This window comes from Vipera berus (assembly GCF_964194415.1).
Source record: "Vipera berus genome assembly, chromosome: 3".
NCBI lineage: Eukaryota > Metazoa > Chordata > Lepidosauria > Squamata > Viperidae > Vipera > Vipera berus.
This window is the reverse complement of record NC_138204.1, coordinates 104805859-104826131: the sequence shown is the minus strand read 5'-3', so window position 1 is coordinate 104826131 and position 20273 is coordinate 104805859. Positions and strand designations below refer to the sequence as shown.

Here is a 20273-nt window from a genome sequence, read left to right as displayed (position 1 = left end):
ACTCAGTCTTGGGGTTGAGCTGAAGTCTGTTCCTCCCCATCCAGACCCGAACCGCCTCCAGGCAACGGGACATCACGTTGAGGGCATCACTGGGGTGGTTTGGGGTTGAAAGAAAAAGCTGGGTATCATCAGCGTACTGATGATACCCAACTCCAAAGCCACGAATGATCTCACCCAGCGGTTTCATATAGATGTTGAACAGGAGAGGCGAGAGGACCGACCCCTGAGGAACTCCACAAACGAGAGACCTCGCGGTCGACCTCTGCCCTCCTGTCAACACCGACTGCGAACGTCCCTGGAGATAGGAGGAGAACCATTGTAAGACCGTGCCTCCCACTCCCAATCCCCTGAGACGCCGCAGCAGGATACCATGGTTGATGGTATCGAAATCCGCTGAGAGGTCTAATAGGACTAGAACAGAGGAATGTCCCCTGTCCCGAGCCCTCCAGAGATCATTCACCAGCGCGACCAATGCCGTCTCCGTGCTGTACCCGGGCCTGAAACCCGATTGGTACGGGTCTAGATAATCTGCTTCATCCAGGACCAGAGGGAGCTGATGCTCCACCACACTCTCAACAACCTTCGCAAGGAAGCGAAGGTTGGAGACCGGACGAAAGTTGTTCAATACAGCTGGGTCCAAGGCAGGGTTCTTGAAGAGAGGCCTCACCACCGCCTCTTTCAAGACAGCAGGGAAGCTACCCTCACTCAAAGAAGCCGATATAACTGCCTGCAACCAGCTGCGTGTCCTCTCCCGGGCTGCATAGACCAGCCAGGAAGGGCACGGGTCCAATAAACATGTGGTGGAGCTCAGCCTCCCCATAATCCTGTCCACTTCCTCCGGAGTCACAGAATCAAACTCCTCCCAGGTAATATCGACAAGACCGCCCGTGTCCTGATCGTCAGACTCTGCCCAGTCAGAGTCCAGACCGGTCCGAATCCGAGCGATTTTGTCCGACAGATGTTGGTTAAACTCCTCGGCACGACCCTGCAAGGGTTCCTCCCTCACCTCTTGATTAAGGAGGGAGCGAGTCACCCTAAACAGGGCGGCCGGGCGATTATCTGCGGACGCGATAAGGGTAGCGAAGTGATTAGACCTTGCCACCCTTATCGCAGCGAGATAAGACCTAATATAGGCTCTTAGTCGCAATCGGTCGGATTCGGATCGGCTGGATCTCCAACCGCTCTCTAGGCCCCGTCTCCGACGCTTCATCTCCCGGAGCTCCGCAGAGAACCATGGAGCTCGACGGGATCTGCACCGGGTCAGGGGCCGCAAGGGTACAACTCGGTCAAGAGCCTCAGTGGCTGCCCTTTCCCAGGCTTCCACTAAGGCATCTGCCGAGCTGTGAGTGAGGGAGGCAGGTGGGGACCCCAGCGCTGCCTGGAACCTCTCGGGATCCATTAAGCATCTGGGGCGGTACCATCTAATTGGTTCCACACACCCACGGCGGGGGGTAGCAAAACGGAAGACCAGCCGCAGGAGATGATGATCGGTCCATGACAGGGGCATAACAATTGGGGAGCCCCCACCAAGATCATCTAACCACCGTCCAGATAAGAAAACTAGGTCAAGGGTGTGGCCTCCCTCATGAGTCGGTCCCGAAATTACTTGCGTCAGGTCCATGGCCGTCATGGAAGCCATGAACTCCCGAGCCAACTCAGATGATCCTCCCAGAGATGGTAGATTGAAGTCCCCCAAAACTATAAGTTTCGGGAACTCAATCACCAACCCAGAGAGGACATCGAGAAGCTCAGGCAGGGCTGCTGCTGCGTGACTAGGCGAAAGGTACACCAGCAGCAAGCCCAACTGCGCACCAGGGCCGCATCTCAAAAAGAGAGACTCACACCCGACTATCTGAGGAACGGTGGCCTCCCGCGGGCACAAGGTCTCCCTCATAACAACAGCCACTCCCCCACCCCTACCCTGAGCCCGAGGCCGGTGTAGCACCCGGAAACCTGGTGGGCAAAGATCAACCAGAGGAATACCACCCTCCGGGCCCAACCAAGTCTCCGTGATGCAAGCCAGGTCCGCCTGCTCACCCTTGACCAAGTCACGGACGAGAGGAGCTTTATTAGCGACAGACCTGGCATTCAAGTACACCAGCCGGAGCTCAGGAGGCTGCACATCCTCACTCCCGGGACCTCGGGGCGGAGCCAGAGGGTCGGAGTGCCTCACCGCTTGCAAGCAGCGGAGAGGCCTTCCCTGAGATCGATACGGCCCTCTGTTCCTACACCTGCTGCCATTCCCTAACGTCGTGGGAATGGGTAATCCCACGACTTGCCCTGGAGCCCCGGAAGCTTTGCAATCAGAGAATGCAAAAAAAGATTTTGTCACTGGATAGGGAAAACAGCTGGGCTTCTCACAGCTGATGTCTCAAGGCTACATAAGTCTTATCTATTGTCTGGGCTGCTGGCCAAGTCTCTTTTAAGCAATAACAAATTGTAGTATCATTCTTAGCCACAAGATGTCGCTCCTACCATTTAAAGTTTTCTTTTAAATCCAAAGTTTTTATAACCTTTTCAGTTCTGCTTGTTTTTTATAAGTAAAACCCCCAATCTTCAGTAAGTATAGAAAATCTTTTAGTCCACAAATTTAAAAAAATAGAATTCCAATTAGGATCAAGTTTTTCTTTCAACATTTTAAACTCCCCTGCATAGTCAGTCACCGCTGTTTCTAGATGGAGGGATAAAATCTCCCTTCTCTCTCCACAAGGGGGAAAGTACTTTAAGCAGCTTATGCAGGTAAAAAAATAGTTAGGATTTAAGAGAGGTAGATCTCACCCAGTCTCAACTGCGCTGCTTTAAAATTGCCTGGTGGTAAGTGTGAAAAGAAGAAAAATAACAGCTTTCAAAAGAAACCAGCATGCCTGCATAAAGAACTCTCTGATAAACTGAAAGATAAAAAGGACAAGTATAAGAAGTGGAAAGAGGGGCACATAACTAAGGCAGAATATCAGCAAACAGCCCGTCCCTGCAAAGATGAAGTGAGAGAAGCTAAGGCTCAAAATGAACTAAGGCTTGTGACCAAAGTCAAAAATAACAAAAAAAGCTTCTTTCAACATATAAGAAACAAGAAAAAAGTTAAGGAAATGATTGGTCCATTAGTGGGGGAAAGTGGCAAGAAGGTGACAAGCAACAGGGAGAAAGCAGAACTATTTAACTCGTTTTTTGCATCTGTCTTTACACAAAGGGAAAAAACAGTCCAACCTACCAAAACCAGTGCCATAAAAACAGAATAGAAACACAAGTTAAGATAGGCAAGAAAATTGTAAGTGAGCACCTGTCCAGCCTAGACGAGTTCAAATCACCAGGACCAGACGGATTACACCCCAAGGTTCTCAAGGAACAGGCAGACGTGATCTCAGAACCACTGAACTATATTTTTCAAAGATCCTGGAGCACTGGGGAACTACCAGAGGACTGGAAGAGAGCTGATGTAGTTCCCATCTTCAAAAAAGGGAAAAAAATAGATCCAGGAAACTACAGACCTATCAGCCTGACCTCAATACCTGGGAAGATTCTGGAAAAAATAATCAAACAACAAATCAGCGAACACCTTGATGCGAACAAAGTTATCACTAAAAGCCAGCATGGGTTTGTCAAAAACAGATCATGCCAGACAAATCTTATTGCATTCTTTGACCAAGTGACAAAACTAGTGGACCAGAGGAATGCTGTAGATATAATTTACTTGGACTTCAGTAAGGCATTTGATAAAGTAGATCACAACCTACTACTTGATAAGATAGAAAAATGTGGGTTAGATAGCATCACCACCAGATGGATTCATAGCTGGCTGACAGGCCGTACTCAGCGTGTGGTCCTCAGTGGAACTGCATCTACATGGAAGGAAGTGTGTAGTGGGGTACCCCAGGGCCCTGTTCTGGGCCCAGTGCTCGTCAACATCTTCATCAATGATTTGGATGAGGGGATAGATGGGGAACTCATCAAATTTGCAGACGACACCAAGCTGGCAGGAATAGCCAATACTCCAGAAGATAGGCTTAAGATGCAGGAGGATCTGGACAGACTCGAACACTGGGCACTATCTAACAAAATGAAATTCAATGGTGAAAAAAGTAAGGTTGTACATTTAGGCAGGAAAAATCAAATGCACAGGTATAGTATAGGTGGTACCTTGCTCAATAGTAGCAACTGTGAAAGAGATCTCGGAGTCCTAGTGGACAATCACTTAAATGTGAGCCAGCAGTGTGCTGCAGCTGCCAAAAAAGCCAACACAGTGCTAGGCTGCATTAACAGAGGGATAGAATCAAGATCGCGTGAAGTACTAATACCACTTTACAATGCTTTGGTAAGGCCACACCTGGAATACTGCATCCAGTTTTGGTCACCACGATGTAAAAAAGATGTCGAGACTCTAGAAAGAGTACAGAGAAGAGCAACAAAGATGATTGGGGGACTGGAGGCTAAAACATATAGGGAACGGTTGCTGGAATTGGGTATGTGTAGTTTAATGAAGAGAAGGGTGAGGGGTGACATGATAGCAGTGTTCCAATATCTCGGGCTGCCACAAAGAAGAGGGAGTCAAGCTATTCTCCAAAGCACCTGAAAGCAGGACAAGAAGCAACAGATGGAAACTAGTCAAGGAGAGAAGCAACCTAGAACTAAGGAGAAACTTCCTGACAGTTAGAACAATTAACCAGTGGAACAACCTGCCTCCAGAAGTGGTGAATGCTCCAACACTGGAGGTTTTTAAGAAGAGACTGGCCAGCCACTTGTCTGAAATGGTATAGGGTTTCCTGCCTGAGCAGGGGGTTGGACTAGATGACCTCCAAGGTCCCTTCCTCCTCCTCCTCCTCCTCCTCCTCCTCCTCCTCCTCCTCCTCCTCCTCCTCCTCCTCATCATCATCATCATCATCATTATTATTATTATTATTATTATTATTATTATTATTATTATTATTATTATTACTTCAGCTGTCTGCAGCCTAGTGGCGAGCCATAGTGCTATGACCGGTCTTTTGTCCACCGGTTTGGAGGGCTGCCCTGGATCAAGTGGAAGGGCTACTGCCCTCGGCGATCCAACAAGGATCCCCTCCTTTCTGATCACCCCTACAGGGCGACTTTCAACCCTTTCCAGGTTCCCCCAGCAAAGCGAAACTGGACGTGGAAGACGGAGCAGCTGCGTCGTCAAACCGGAAGTATTATGCATATTTCTTTATCCCTTGATTCTATAAACAAATTGCTGAAATCTTTAAACAAGTTAAATCAGCTTTTAGTTAGTGGTTCTATTTCTAATTCTTTGGTTTGGTATTTTAAAAATCTTTCTGAGTTAATAGAAGCTTGCAACTTAGGTTTTTAATGTTCTCATTACACTTTTTGAGAAAATTGAAATCTATAAAAACAAATTTGCCTTATACTTACAGTGTATGGTTCACTAATCAGCTGAAATTGTCTGCAACAAAACTTCAGTATAGCTCAAGCCTGGTATAAATGTACTGAAATTAAAAAATCACTTAATAACATGAAAGCAACTATGCTATTTATTATGACTGCATCCTTAGAATAATTGGATTTGATTGATTTCTAAACAAGTAGTTCTTAGAGGATATAGTAAAGCAAAATCACAGTCCCTTGAAGATATCTTTCCCAGAAGATAGCTTGGTGGGATAGCTCTAGAGCAGGGGTGTCCAACTGCCGGCCTGCGGGCCGGTTGCATCATGTGGAGGCTGCGCCAACCTATGCTCTAGAGTAAAGTTCTCTTACTGCTTGAAGAAAGATTGAGTCTTCTGGTAGCTTAGGTCAAATTTTCAAAATTTAAAAAAGATCCCAGAGAGCCACAGCAAGCATCTGAGTACTGTACTAGGAGGGTAAGTAAAAATGTTGTTGTTATTGTTAGTTGTGAAGTCGTGTCCGACCTGTCGTGGACAACATTCCTTCAGGCCTTCCTGTCCTCTACCATCTTCTGGAGTCCATTTAAGCTCACGCCTACTGCTTCAGTGACTCCATCCAGCCACCTCATTCTTTGTCGTCCCCTTCTTCTGTTGCCCTCAATCTTTCCCAGCATTAGGCTCTTCTCCAGTGAGTCCTTCCTTCTCATTATGTGGCCAAAGTATTTGAGTTTCAACTTCAGGATCTGGCCTTCTAAAGAGCAGTCAGAGTTCATCTCCTGTAGGACTGACCAGTTTGAACGCCTTGCAGTCCAAGGGACTTGTAGGAGTCTTCTCCAGCACTATAGTTCAAAAGCCTCAACTCTTTGGCGCTCAGCCTTTCTTACGGTCCAACTTTCACAGCCATACATTGCAACTGGGAAGACCATAGCCTTGACTATACGCACTTTTGTTGGCAGGGTGATGTCTCTGCTTTTTAGTGTGCTGTCTAGATTTGCCATGACTTTTCTCCCCAGGAGCAAGTGTCTTTTAATTTCTTGGGTGCAGTCCCCATCTGTGGTGATCTTGGAGCCCAGGAAAATAAAATCTGTCACTACCTCCATTTCTTCCCCATCTATTTGCCAGGAATTGATAGGGCCGGATGCCATGATCTTGGTTTTCTTAATGTTAAGTTTCAAGCCAACTTTTGCACTCTCCTTCTTCACCTGCAACAAGAGGCTCCTTAGTTCCTTTTCACTTTCTGCCATTAGAGTGGTATCATCTGCATATCTTAGGTTGTTGATATTTCTCCCAGCAATCTTAATTCCAATTTTTGATTCTTCTAGCCCTGCCTTTCTCTTGATGTGCTCTGCATAAGAGTTAAATAGGCAGGGCGACAGTATACAGCCTTGCCAGACTCCTTTCCCAATTTTGAACTAATCAGTGGTTCCGTGTCCAGTTCTCACTGTTGCTTCTTGACCCACATATAGGTTTCTCAAGAGACAAATAAGATGGTCTGGTACTCCCATCTCTTTAAGAACTTGCCACAGTTTGTTGTGATCCACACAATCAAAGGCTTTAGCAGAGTCAATGAAGCAGAAGTAGATGTTTTTCTGGAACTCCCTAGCTTTCTCCATGATACAGCGTATGTTGGAAATTTGATTTCTAGTTCCTCTGCCTCTTCGAAATCCTTCCTGTACTTCTGTTAGTTCTCAATCCACATACTGCTGGAATCTAGCTTGTAAGATTTTAAGCATAACTTTACTAGCATGTGAAATGAGTGGAATGGTGCGATAGTTTGAACATTCTTTGGAATTGAATAAAGTAAAAATAGATAGGACTAAAACAACTTCATAATATTACTTTGTTTTCTTTTTTGGAATATTCTATTATTTCATATTGATAGCTAATGTAAATGATGAAGAGTCAATTGTAACAATGGAATACATTCAATAAACAAACAATATTTTCCTGTTGTAAAAGCTAGAAAGGTTGCAGTGCTAGATGGAATTTTATCAGTTTTTCAGAATAAACTTAGTCAAAATGAGGTTTAAAAATGGTATAATTACTGTCAGATTTATTTTGAGGATCAATAAATATAATTTAAAATGATAAAATTAGAATTCTTAAACTGAAGTAATCTCTCTTAAAAACTATGTTTCTGGTATCATATTATCTTAAACACAGAGATTAGAGAAATACATATTCTGTTTCCCACTTAATCAGTGGACCGAGTATAAGCAATTAGAATTTTATTCAATATTATGTGTTATGGATATAAGTTATTTTAGATAAATGTAAAGATGCAAAACTTTGTAATTTACAAAATGATAGATTGATTTTTCTTAAGATTCACCAGTGTTTTGTCTCTTTTCTCCTCCCCTCCCCTTTTCTCTTATTTATTTATTTAAAAAATTACATGGCTTCCCAATGCCCTCTTGGTGACTCCAGGCAGCTTACAAAGATAAAACATCAGTTCAAAATCCACCCCCCTGGTGATAATAATCAGATCAGCCACAATAATCAGATCATATCATTCTGGGTCCCCAGGCCCACTGGCAAAACCATGTCTTCAGGGCTGTGCAAAAAGGTGTCAATCTTATCTCTGCAGGGAAGATGTTCCACAGGGAAGGAGTCACTACAGAAAAGGCCCTTGTTCTTGGTCCTGCTAAATGGATCTTCTTCAGAAGGTCCCATAGCATTCCCTGCTTCCTCATTATGGTGGGTTGGGTGGATAACTGATGCATAACCCACACTTGTACAAAGGCCCCCCCTAGCCATGACTGCCATCTGTTCTTTAAGCAGGATTTGTGAGTAGAAGAGAGCACCCCCTCGTACATTCATCACTATTATTGAAGATCTTGTGACCATCTTTGGTCTATTTTATGTGCACTAAAACAGAATTTTTCAACCGGTGGTATGCATACCACTAGTGGTACGCGAACACCTGGCTGGTGGTACGCAAGGCCTAGCTAATTGTAGTGGGGGCTACAGCTGATACAGCCACCTAGAAGCATGGATGAGCTGTAGCCCGACACTGATCCTGGAGCTTCAGTTAGCAAGCAACATGTTTTCCAGAAGTGCAAGCAAGTGAGCTGGGACCAGCATCTGCAGCTACAGCTGAGCTGTGCTTCTGCGGAGCCACCCAGAAGCACGGGTCAGCTGTAGCTGCATACGCCGATCCTGGGCTCCTGCCCAGCTCACTTGCTTGCAGAAAAAATGCTGCTTGCAAATTGCATTGTTCCAGGGAGATCACGTAATCCACTTTTGCGACCTTCTGAGAAGCAAATTCAAGCCAGATTCAAACAACTCTGGGACTAAATTAACAAGTGCAGGAATTCACCGAACAAATATGGCAAGAGAAATTCATAAAATGGGGCAAAATTACAATGGCCAAGCAGCTCTTGAGCGTCACCACGGGGCGCCTGCGTGTGATCCCCCCTGGCCTCAGTTTCCCCCTTGGGGAAAGGGGGAGCCAGAGTGACTTCCCGCCGCTTTCCTGGCCGGGTTGCTCAGACACAGGCGGGGAGGACTTGTGCTCTCTAGGAACAAACTCCGCCAGTCACAAAGGGAGCCACGGGGGGCGCTGTGGGCAGCTCTGGTGAAGGAGACGGCAGGGAGATCCGGGCAGCTCCGGCCCGCGACCCCTGTAGAGCTCTGTCAGCAACATGGCTAGGCCGGCAGGGCGCACAGCTGAAGGGGCGCAAAGTGGAGGAGGTAAGTCCGCGGGCAGCCCCGGAGCCAGAGCAGTGGCCAGGGGAGGGGGGCATAGGTGGCGCAGTTCCAATGGCTGGCGCATCCTGCGGAGAAGCGACTGTGACCTTTGCCTGTCCCCTGCCCGACTTCTCTATCCAGTGGCCAGTGAAGGGCGTCAGGTGGGGAGGGAGGGAGCAGTCGCTGCTGGCGAGGCAATCGGGCAGGTAGGGCAGGCCCCACTCCCTCATGGCCAGGTAGGGGAGGCGCCAAGCCTGGTGGGGGGAGGCGGCCACCCTGCTTTGCTTCCCTGTGCTTGCCTGGTTGGCACAGGTGGGAGCACTGGGCAGCCGGCGGGCACTGCTCGCCCTCTGCCAGCTGAGCCCGGGAAGCCAGAGCATGCCGCCTGCGACGGGACCTCACCATGGCACAGCTGAGCTGCGGAGGGCTGGGCCAGATGCCCTCGCAAGAGCTCTCTGGCTCTTCACCCATGGAGCGCTTCCAGGCACCCTTTCCTTGAACTCCCCGGCCAAAGCTGTGCTTTCGCTCCTGGCCCTCTTGGCTTCTGCGGAGGGTCCAGAGGCAGCGCAGCAGTCAGCCTTCCTCTCCTGCGAATAGTGTAGGGAGGAAAGGAGCATCCAATGCCTGGCGAGGCAGGGCAGGCACCACTCCCTCATGGCCAAGTAGGGGTGGTGTCGGGCCCAGCAGGGGGAGGCAGCTGCCCTGCTCTGGTTCCCTGCACTCGCCTGGTTGGTGCAGGTGAGAGCGCCGAGTGGCCCGTGGGCACAGCTCACCCTCTGCCAGTTGAGCCTGGGAAGCCAGAGCATGCCACCCCCAATGGGGCCTCCCGGTGGCGCGGCCAAGTTGCAGAGGGCCAGGCCAGATGCCATTGGGGGAGCCCTTTGGCTCTTCACCCCCGGAGTGCTCCCAGGTGCCCTTTCCCTGAACTCTCCAGCCAAAGCTGCACATTTGCTCTTGGCTTCCATGGAGGGTCCCAAGGCAGCGCGGCAAGCGGCCTTCCTCTCCTGCGAATAAGGCCAGGACCAATGTGCTGGGGAAAGCGGGGCTCTCCAGAGTGGGAAGACGCATCCTGTACCCAAGTCCTGTCTTTTTTCCTCATAAACACACACACACACACCTTTTCCCAGCCAGGATCAAAAAGAGGAGCAGTCCCGAGTCTCTACCTGTCAGGTAGTAAGGTGGCATCCTGATGTCCCCGGAGAAACCCTCTTGTCTTTCCGAGAACATTAAGGAGCTCCGCCAAGACCAGGTGGTCTTCCAGGTCACCCGACTCCCACAATTCTTCTTGGCAAGAGAGGACACCAAGCCCCCCACCTGCTGGAGGGTTCCTGGTTGAGAAAGCTGCCTTGTCTCTCCTTTTTTCTTTTTTTTAAACTCCCCTGGAGGGATCTGTCTGTTTTGTTCCAGCCTACGACCGGCCTTGTTTGTGTGTCAGGGACAACCCCTTTTTCCTTTTCAATAGGCTGGAAAAACCCAACCCAAATTTATTTACAGTTCAAACAAAAAAGCAACAGAATATTTCCTTCAATAAATGAATCAAAATATCAAACGAGTCAACAAACAAGAGTTAAACAGAAGTAGCAAGAACAGACCAGAATTTCTTAGAATGTCTCCAAATGGTTGCCTTCAGCAACCAGCCCCGCCCACACCTTCCCCTTTTATTATCAGTCCCAAGGCGTGGCTTCTCACTGCTTTCTCCTCCTCTCACTGAGTTGCCTCATTGATTTTCTCTGCTCTGCTCTGCTGGATTGCCTTCTGCTTCTAGCATCTCTGAACAGATTCAGCTGTGACTTTCTGAGTCCAACACCTTGTACTCACACAGCTGAGCCTCAGGAACATGACTGGAGGGGCCAGGCTGAGAGTCCTGCAGTGCATCAGAGCCTCCCTCTGACACCAAAGGCTGTCCAAACCCCTCTTCCTCCTCCTCAGATTCATTGGACTCAGCTGCTGGGAGCACAGGCTGACACTGAATCACAACACTGTCAAGACAATTTTACCGGCTGACCAAATGGGGAGGGAGGGAAAGGAAAAATACATGGATGGGGAAGGGAAGGAAAAGAAATAAATGGATGAAAAAGTGAAGGGAAGAAAAGGAAAGGGAAGAGAGAAATGTGAGAGCAAGAAGAGGAGCAAGTAGGGAAAAGAGAGGGAGAAAGTTGAGGAAAGAAGGAAAGAGAAAGGAAAGGGTGAAAGGTGAAAGGAAGGAAAGAAGGAAGGAAAGAAGAAAGGAAGGGACAATGGGAGAGAGGGAGGGAAGGAAGACACCCACCCCAGTCCCAGCCCCCTCTACAAGAGACCCCCAGATTTTCCCTCCCCAGGCACCCTGCAACCTGAGTGATGAGCTGGCCACAGCCCCCCAACCATTGACTTTGCTTGTCAAAAAGTTGCAAAAGGTGATCACATGAACCTGGGACACTGAACGTCATAAGTATGAATCAGTTGCCAAGCATCCGAATGTAAATCACATGACCCTGGGGATGCTGCAACAATCATAAGTGTGAAAAATGGTCATAAGCCACTTTTTTAGTGCTCTTATAACTTCAAACAGTCACTAAGCGAATTATTGTAAGTCGAGGACTACCTGTACTTTATCATTTTTTCTTTTCTTTTTTTTTTTTGGTCAAGTTTTTGACACCTTGCTGGGCGACTGGTGATACTCGGATAGTGCCTTATCCTAAAAGTAGTACAATGGGTGAAAAGGTTGAAAAGCCCTGCACTAAAATATTGTTTTGATCTGTTCATAGGTATATGTCAACCCTCTATTCTCATCCAGACTTCCCAGCAAAAGGGCCAAAGGAGATAAATGTTGAGTTGAGGAACAGTATTAGTCACACCCCACTGAAACTACTTACACCCCAGAAAGTGAAGCGATACATTGAAGCACTGTGGAAAAAAAAGAGGTCTGGGCAGCCTGTGACATTTACAGATATCTTTGGAATGTTGATAGGAGAAACACTGATTCAAAACGTAAGCATTGGTCAAAACATTTAGTGAATCTGTTTAAATCTTAGGTGCATAATAATCATCGTGGCTTCCTTTCTTCCCTTGACTTCCTCATTCTTTTCTCTACAGAGATGTGTGTACAGGTAATCCTCCAGGTACAAGTGTTTATTCTGCGAGTTTTCACAAAAATGAATTAATTCAGAAAGGGTACTACTTACATTAGAAATTCAAAACTGCAACTAAAAACAGGCCTCTGTAGCTGAAATCAACTGTGACTTGATTTCAGTCTCTACTGCAGTGGAGGCCATTTTTATTTCTGTGACTTGCCTGGGCCATTCGGACTAAGAAAAGCCGGAATGGTGTTTTTGTTTTGTTTTTTGTTTCTGGTCACATAGCCAAACAAATGCTGAACTGGCAAAAGTTTTTGCTTTTGCTGCAATCTGCTACTGCCTGGGCTCGAGTGCTACAATTACTTCTGTAAGTATTTTAAAATATTTTTTTGTTAAATCTATAGTTTGCAAACACAATAGTTTATGAAGTACAGTACTTAAAAAGCAGAGCAGTTCCCAAACTGCTTGCAAACTGTTTACAAGCAGTTTGGGAACTGCTCTGCTTTTTAAGCACTGTACTTTGCAAACTATTGTGCTTGCAAACTATTGAGTTTTATTTTTGAAATTAGGATATATTACTGTAGTTTCTAGGTTTTAAATTTAAATTGCCTCCAGAAGTTGTGGGTGCCCCATCACTGGAAGCTTTAAAGAAGAGACTGGATAACTATTTATCAGAAATACTCTCTTGTGAGAGCAGTGGATTAGACTAGCTGACCTCAAGGTCCCTTCCATCTCTGTTACTATTGCAAACCGAGAGTTTTGCAAATCCCTCCCACATCTCCCTCTGGGTGTCTGGCTGGCTCTTAAGCTAGTGGTTTTTATTAAAGCAACAGTCCAACCCCCTCTCTGGGCAGCTGAAGACACTTGAGCTGGCTAGCAGCAGTTGTTGGTTGTTTTTTTTAAAATAACTGTTGGCTTGCAAACCCTGCTTGGAGGCAATTTAGTTCCTGAACCAGCTCACTAGAAATAGCTGATTGGCAGCTGGTGGGAAACCCTCCCAGTTCAGTTAACATGGTAGCTATCAGAGGAAATAGTAAGTCAGATCTTCTTTCATTTAATAACACATTTGATTTAATTAATAAATTTGATTTTAAAAATTTGTAAAATTAAGTCTGATTCATTTGATGAGGAGGTGTTTTTTTTTATTTCCGAGCCTAATGGCCAGGCTCCATTACGTTTGTACCTTGGGGACTACCTTTATATGCATGTGAAAATACAGCTTGATGCATTAGAACTGCTGACTTTGTAGCAGAAACTGCAGATAACGATGAGAAAATTTCATTAATCACAATTAAACCAATGGTTTGAATTCTAATTATAACTACAACATAATCTAATGTAAATGTGAGTTGGGCTCTGCCTTTTGGTTACTCAGAAAGCAGCAATAGCTGCCCAATACTTCTAATGTATTACCACTTTATCATAAATATACTCATTCAAATGTCAAAAAACTTTCATAAAACATAATAGGAAAATCTAAGTTAGGTCCATAAACATTAACTTTAGCTAGTATAGTCTCTATTTTAGCACATAAAATTAAATAACACCCATTTACATCAGCAATATAATCTGTTGTACATCAGTTGAAAATACTTTGCGTTTCCTAATATACAGTATACTTTGAGTTCCCTAGTATATGAATAATATATTCACTGTTTTTAAATTTTATTATAATTAGTATTATTTATTATAAAAATTATAGATAACAGGCACATAAGTTGCTCAGATTTTGAAAGAATGGTTTATAAGTCCAATAAACAGACCCAGCTATGACCAAGTCCTGATTTTTGACCAGGCTAATCAGTAGTAAGAAGTCTTTCTTAGTTTTTATTACAATATTATTAATTCATAATTTCCCTATAGATAATTCTGTTATAGTTTGGTGTGTGTTCAGCTGATTATGACCATAATGAAGTAATCTGAACTGAAATAACTTTTGTATTTTTAAAAATATAAAATTCTGAGGGAGATGGGCGATTAAGAAATATGAAATATAAAATACATCAGCTTCTGTTCAAATATTAAACTTCTTCTGTCTCCTTTTTTGCAGAGAATGGATATCACTTTATCTCATATGAGGGGAAAAATCAACAAAGCGCAGTCAGCTTTGCCACTTTTTACCTGTCTTCATGTTAAACCTGATGTGTCAGAACTGATGTTTGCAGGTCAGTGTTCTCACTATCTGGGTTAAGTCAACCTTGCTATTTATTTATTTAAGACCATCCTATTCAAGAATGAATATGGGTGACTTATAAAAGAAACAGTTGTAGACAGGAAAAAAAAACATGAATGTCCAGGCAAGACAAATTACCCAAAACACACCCATCAGGGGCTCAACAATCACCATACTTCAGAGCTTGGAAGAAGAATCTCAGTTTTTTAAAAAAGAAAATACAAGTTTTATTGATTTTTTAATTTTACATCCAGCTATTTATGAAGCAATACGGTGGGAGGCACAGGGAGGCACAGTTCTTCAGTGGTCCTCCTCCTACCTTCTGGGACGTTCGCAGTCGGTGTTGGCAGGGGGGCAGAGGTCGACCTTGAGGCCTCTCGTTTGTGGAGTTCCTCAGGGATCGGTCCTCTCGCCCTCCTGTTCAACATCTATATGAAGCCTCTGGGTGAGATCCGGGTCTGGATGGGGAGGAACAGTCTTCAGCTCAACCCTGACAAGACTGAGTGGCTGTGCGTGCCGGCATCTCAGGAAATTCAGATTATTCCATCTCTTACTATGGGGGGTGAGTTATTACCCCCCGTAGATAGGGCTCGTAACTTGGGGGTCCTCCTAGATTCACAGCTCTCCTTAGAAGATCATATAGGAGCTGTGACTAGGGGGGCCTTCGCCCAGGTTCGCCTGATGCGCCAGCTGCGGCCCTATCTGGACCGGGATGCCTTGCGTACAGTCACTCATGCGCTCGTGACCTCTCGTTTGGACTACTGCAATGCTCTCTACATGGGGCTGCCCTTGAGGACCACTCGGAGGCTTCAACTGGTGCAGAATGCAGCTGCGCGAGTGGTGTTGGGGGTCTCCTGATACTCCCATGTTACACCTCTGCTCCGCGAGCTGCATTGGCTGCCAGTTGCCCTCCGGGTGAGATTCAAGGTGCTGGTAATGACCTATAAGTCAACATGGCATGGGTCCGGACTACCTATGGCAGCACCTGCTGCCAGCGTCAACTTCCCTCCGTCCAGTGCGCTCCCACAGAGTGGGCCTCCTCAGGGTGCCTCCAATCAGAGAATGTCGATTGGTGGCCCCCAGGGGGAGGGCGTTCTCTGTGGGCGCGCCAGACCTATGGAACCGCTTGCTGGTTGAGCTCCAGATGGCCCCCGACCTTCGCTCCTTCCGACGCGATCTAAAAACCTATTTATTTATTTATTTATTTATTTATTTGTTTGTTTGTTTGTTTTTATAAACCGCCCTTCTCCCGAGGGACTCGGGGCGGTGTACAGAGTAAGATAAGCAACATAATGAAACAGTATTGAAAAACAATAATCAAAACAAAACAAACTGGGACCCCAATTAGAGCTATCAGAGCTATCAGAGCTATCAGGCCAGGCCGGACTGCTGGAATAGGTAAGTCTTTAAGTCGCGCCGGAAGGTGCGGAGGTCGGGGGCCATCCGGATTTCAGTTGGTAAGCAGTTCCAGAGGGCTGGCGCACCCACTGAGAATGCCCTTCCCCTGATGGGGTTGGGGTTTGGGGTTGGGTTTTAGCATAATTTTAATTATTGTATTATACTGGGCATAATTATTTAATTCTTTTTTAACTTTTGTATTTTGTATTTTGATATTTATTGCCCTGTACACCGCCCTGAGTCCTTCGGGAGAAGGGCGGTATAAAAATTTAATAAATAAATAAATAAATAACAAAATCATTTGTAGATAGCTCAAGTTACGTCAACAAAAAATCCCTCTCAGATTCCCTTAGTTATGATACCATAATCAAATTGATCAAATTAATACATTTCTAATTGTGACACAATCAATTAGAACAATTTTCAATATATTTTCACTTATACATATCCATGTCCTGTTTTTGAATTTTACCTACGGTAATTGCAAGAGAATGTTCCAAAGTACCCTGCAATATATAGAGGAAAACTTAATTTTCAGGTAGCCCACATTTCCCCCATTTCATTATATAGTAATTATTCTGTCTAAAATACATACATTGTTCATTTCAGTGCATTCTTATTTTATACAAGTATATTCTGTTGTTCATCTTAATAGTTCACCAATTATTGAAGAAATATCTTTTGTTGTATCCTTCCAAATTCTATAATATAAATCAATTCTAATAGCTAACTTTCCTTTCCCTTGGAAGTCTAAAAGTTAAATATAAAATCAGTTTATATCTTTTAAAGATTCTCCTTAGCCCATTAAGAGAAATTTTAAACTCTATCATTACAACAAATGTATTCTATTTATCATCTTAATAGTTCATCAATTATTAAAATAATGTATTTTATTATATTCTAAATTCTATAATATAATTCAGTTATGTTCTGATAGCTAATTTTGCTTTCCCTTAAAAATCTAAAACCTAAGTATAGAATCAGTTTATATCTTTTGAAGATTCCTCTTAGCCCATTAAAAGAAATTTTAAGCTCTATCATTACAAGTCCCAACAAAAAGACAAATCCAATTTTTTAAATCTAACTCTCGCCTTCTTTTTGTGCCAATCAGGCTTCCATATCAGTGCCTTTAGATTCTCAAATGTGTTTCCCTTTCTTCCTACACACATTGTTTGAATCCAGGGAGACCATCCAATTGTCAGTTTTGCAAAGAAAGTGTCCCCTTTGTAATCATTGAGATGTTGCTTTAATAGATCAATTCTCAATGTTTGGTATGGTATAGTTGTCATTAGTTCAGTCTGGTCGTCTTCTTCTTCCAATTCCATATGGCTTAGGTAAGAGGTGATGACCGGTGTTATAGTTATTATTTGGTTGGCTAGGTTCTGAAAGCCTCTTGGTGTTGCTTTCTTCGGCTTCTATTGTTTTTTGAATTGTAGGTTTTATAGTTAAAATTGAGATTTGGGCATCAAGGTTCTCAATAGATTGTATTTGTTGTTCTTTAGGGTCTCCTATTGATGTTAATTTCCTCTTCTATTTGTTTTTGGATTGTCAATTCCTCATTTAAAGTCAAAGTTTAATTTGGTAGATTTAAGCTGTCAGATTTATCTTGCAGTCTGGCTTTCATTTGCTCAGCCATTGCCAGGATTGTTTCAAATATCAGTTTGTAGTTAAGGTTATAATCCTCCATTTCTTTGATGTTTACAAATAGGTCTTTCGTGGAGGCTTTTAAAATCAGTGAGTGAGTCAGTGAGTGTCCACCTCCACTATTCCTAGAGATTGTTTTCGGTGCCAGGTGTTCCCAATTCTTTTCTTTAAAGATAGTGTCAAGGACAAATCTGTGTTTTAGCCAGCTCTCACAATAAAGAAAAGGTTTACTTGCTATACCAGGTTTCGCCTCAAGATGTCATCAATAGCATATAAAATAAGATGTAAAATCTTTTTCCAGACTGATGTGAGGCTTTTATCCAATTAATCCATTTTTTTCTTTTCATCTTCTTTCACAGCTTCAGCAGAAAATAGGGCAATAGGTCCCCGCAGAAATAAAAGCTTTCTAATAGCCCAGGAATTCCATAGGTACAAATAAGGTTGCTTAATTTTTTAACTTAATCATTTGGTTTCTTTTAAGGCTTTAAATTTTTTGTTCCCCAAGTAAGCAGTTGCTGATCTTTCAAAAGAGGGGGAGGAGATTTTCAAAAAGGCCCCACAGGAAAGTAGTTGGGGGAATAAGAAAGGTACGGTCTCACCCAGATCCTCCAGATTACTTCATTGTGCTTGATAGTGCTTTTGGCTTTCAGCAGGGAACAGCTTGATGATCGGCCATCTTAATGGCCGATCTGTTCTTCTTTGGGCCAGAGGAGCTGCTCTGGATCAAACAGAGGTTTGCCGCCCTTCTGTGATCACAAGGAGAGCCTCCTCAAGGTGGTCGCCCCTGCAGGGCAAATTTCTACCCTTTTCAGGGTCCTCCAAGGAAGAAAGAACGGACGGCGGGGAGAGGGCTCTTCTTGCACGGCCGCTGGTGCCGCACGCACAAACCGGAAGCCAAGGATCTCAGTTTTAAGGACTTCTAGAATCTCATTTTTTGAGGGAGGTACATGTATCTTTAGAGAGATGCTATTCCAGACGGAAGCCACAGCAGCCGAGAAGTTGGCTGTGTATGTTGGGTCCTAATAGATGGTACTGTTTAATATATAGTATTTAAGTAACATACGAACCCCCTTCATGGATTACTGCCTTGTCGTGGCGAAGGGGCTTGCATAATTCAATGAAGGTATGAGCTATGCCATGCAGGGCCACCCAAGACGGACAGGTTATAGCAGAGAGTTCTGACAAAACGTGATCCACTGGAGAAGGAAATGGCAACCCACTCCAGTTTCTTTGCCATGAAAACCCTATGGACAGTACCAAAAGGCAAAACAATATGACGCTGGAAGATGAGCCCCTCAGGTCGGAAGGTGTCCAATATGCTACTGGGGAAGAGCAGAGGGCTAGTACTAGTAGCACCAGAAAGAATGAAGCGGCTGGGCCAAAGCCGAAGGGACGCTCAGCTGTGGATGTATCTGGTGGTGAAAGGAAAATCCAATGCTGTAAAGATTTTTTCTCCATAGGAACCTGGAATGTAAGATCCATGAATCAAGGCAAGCTGGATGTGGTCAAACAAGAGATGACAAGACTGAACATCGACATCTTAGGAATCAGCGAACTAAAATGGACAGGAATGGGTGAATTTAATTCAGATGATCATCAGGTATACTACTGCGGGCAAGAATCCCTCAGAAGAAATTGAGTAGCCTTCATAGTCAATAAAAGAGTAGGAAAAGCAATACTGGGATACAATCCCCAAAATGACAGAATGATCTCAGTTTGAATCAAAGGCAAACCATTCACAGTAGTCCAAGTCTATGCCCCAACCACAGGTGCTGAAAAGGATGAAATTGATCGGTTCTTTGAAGCCCTACAGCACCTTATAGAACTAACACCAAAAAATGATGTCCTTATCATCATGGGGGATTGGAATGCTAAAGTAGGAAACCAAAAGATAACCAGAATAACAGGCAAGTTTGGCCTTGGAGTACAAAATGAAGCAGGTCACAGGCTGATAGAATTTTGTCAAGAGAATATGATGGTCATAGCAAACACTCTCTTCCAACAACACAAGAGACAGCTCTACACATGGACATCACCAGAGGGTCAACACAGAAATCAGATTGACTATGTGCTCTGCAGCCAAAGATGGAGAAGCTCTATACAGTCAGTAAAAACAAGACCAGGAGCTGACTGTGGCTCAGACCATGATCTTCTCATTGCAAAGTTTAGGCTTCAACTGAAGAAAGTAGGGAAAAGCACTAGGCCACTCAGGTATGAATTAAATCATATCCCTGTTGAATATACAGTAGAGGTGACAAATAGATTTAAGGAACTAGATCTGATAGACAGAGTGCCTGAAGAACTATGGACAGAGGTTTGCAACATTGTACAAGAGGTAGCAACTATAACCATCCCAAAGAAAAAGAAATGCAAGAAAGCAAAATGGCTGTCTGAGGAAGCTTTGCAAATAGCTGAGGAAAGGAGGGAAGCAAAAGGCAAGGGAGAAAAAGAAAGATACACCCAATTGAATGCAGAATTCCAGAGAATAGCTAGAAGAGATAAGAATGCCTTCTTAAATGAACAGTGCAAAGAAATAGAAGAAAACAATAGAATAGGGAGGACCAGAGATCTCTTCAAGAAAATTGGAGAGATGAAGGGAACGTTTAATGCAAAAATGAGCATGATAAAGGACCAGAATGGCAGGGACCTAACAGAGGCAGAAGAGATAAGAAGAGGTGGCAAAATTACACAGAAGAACTATATAAGAATGAGCTTAACGTCCCTGATAACAACCATGAGGTGGTCACTGACCTCGAGCCAGACATCCTAGAATGTGAAGTGAAATGGGCCTTAGAAAAACTGAGCAACAACAAAGCTAGTGGAGGTGACAGTATTCCAGTTGAGCTATTCAAAATCTTAAAAGACGATGCAGTAAAAGTGCTACACTCAATTTTCCAGCAAATCTGGAAAACTCAACAGTGGCCACAGGATTGGAAAAGATCAGTTTACATTCCAATTCCAAAG

The 20273-nt window shown here is 44.5% G+C and overlaps 1 protein-coding gene across 2 annotated transcripts in view; it reads left to right on the top strand.

Moving 5' to 3' along the window:
• Window positions 1-20273, top strand: part of PLA2G4A (phospholipase A2 group IVA) — a 197356-nt gene that overhangs the window by 93334 nt on the left and 83749 nt on the right. For both annotated transcript variants that reach the window (XM_081324965.1, XM_081324966.1), the window contains exons 9-10: window positions 11786-12008; window positions 14145-14259. In XM_081324965.1, coding sequence (XP_081181091.1) covers window positions 11786-12008; window positions 14145-14259 — 338 coding nt within the window. The remainder of the gene's footprint in view (window positions 1-11785; window positions 12009-14144; window positions 14260-20273) is intronic.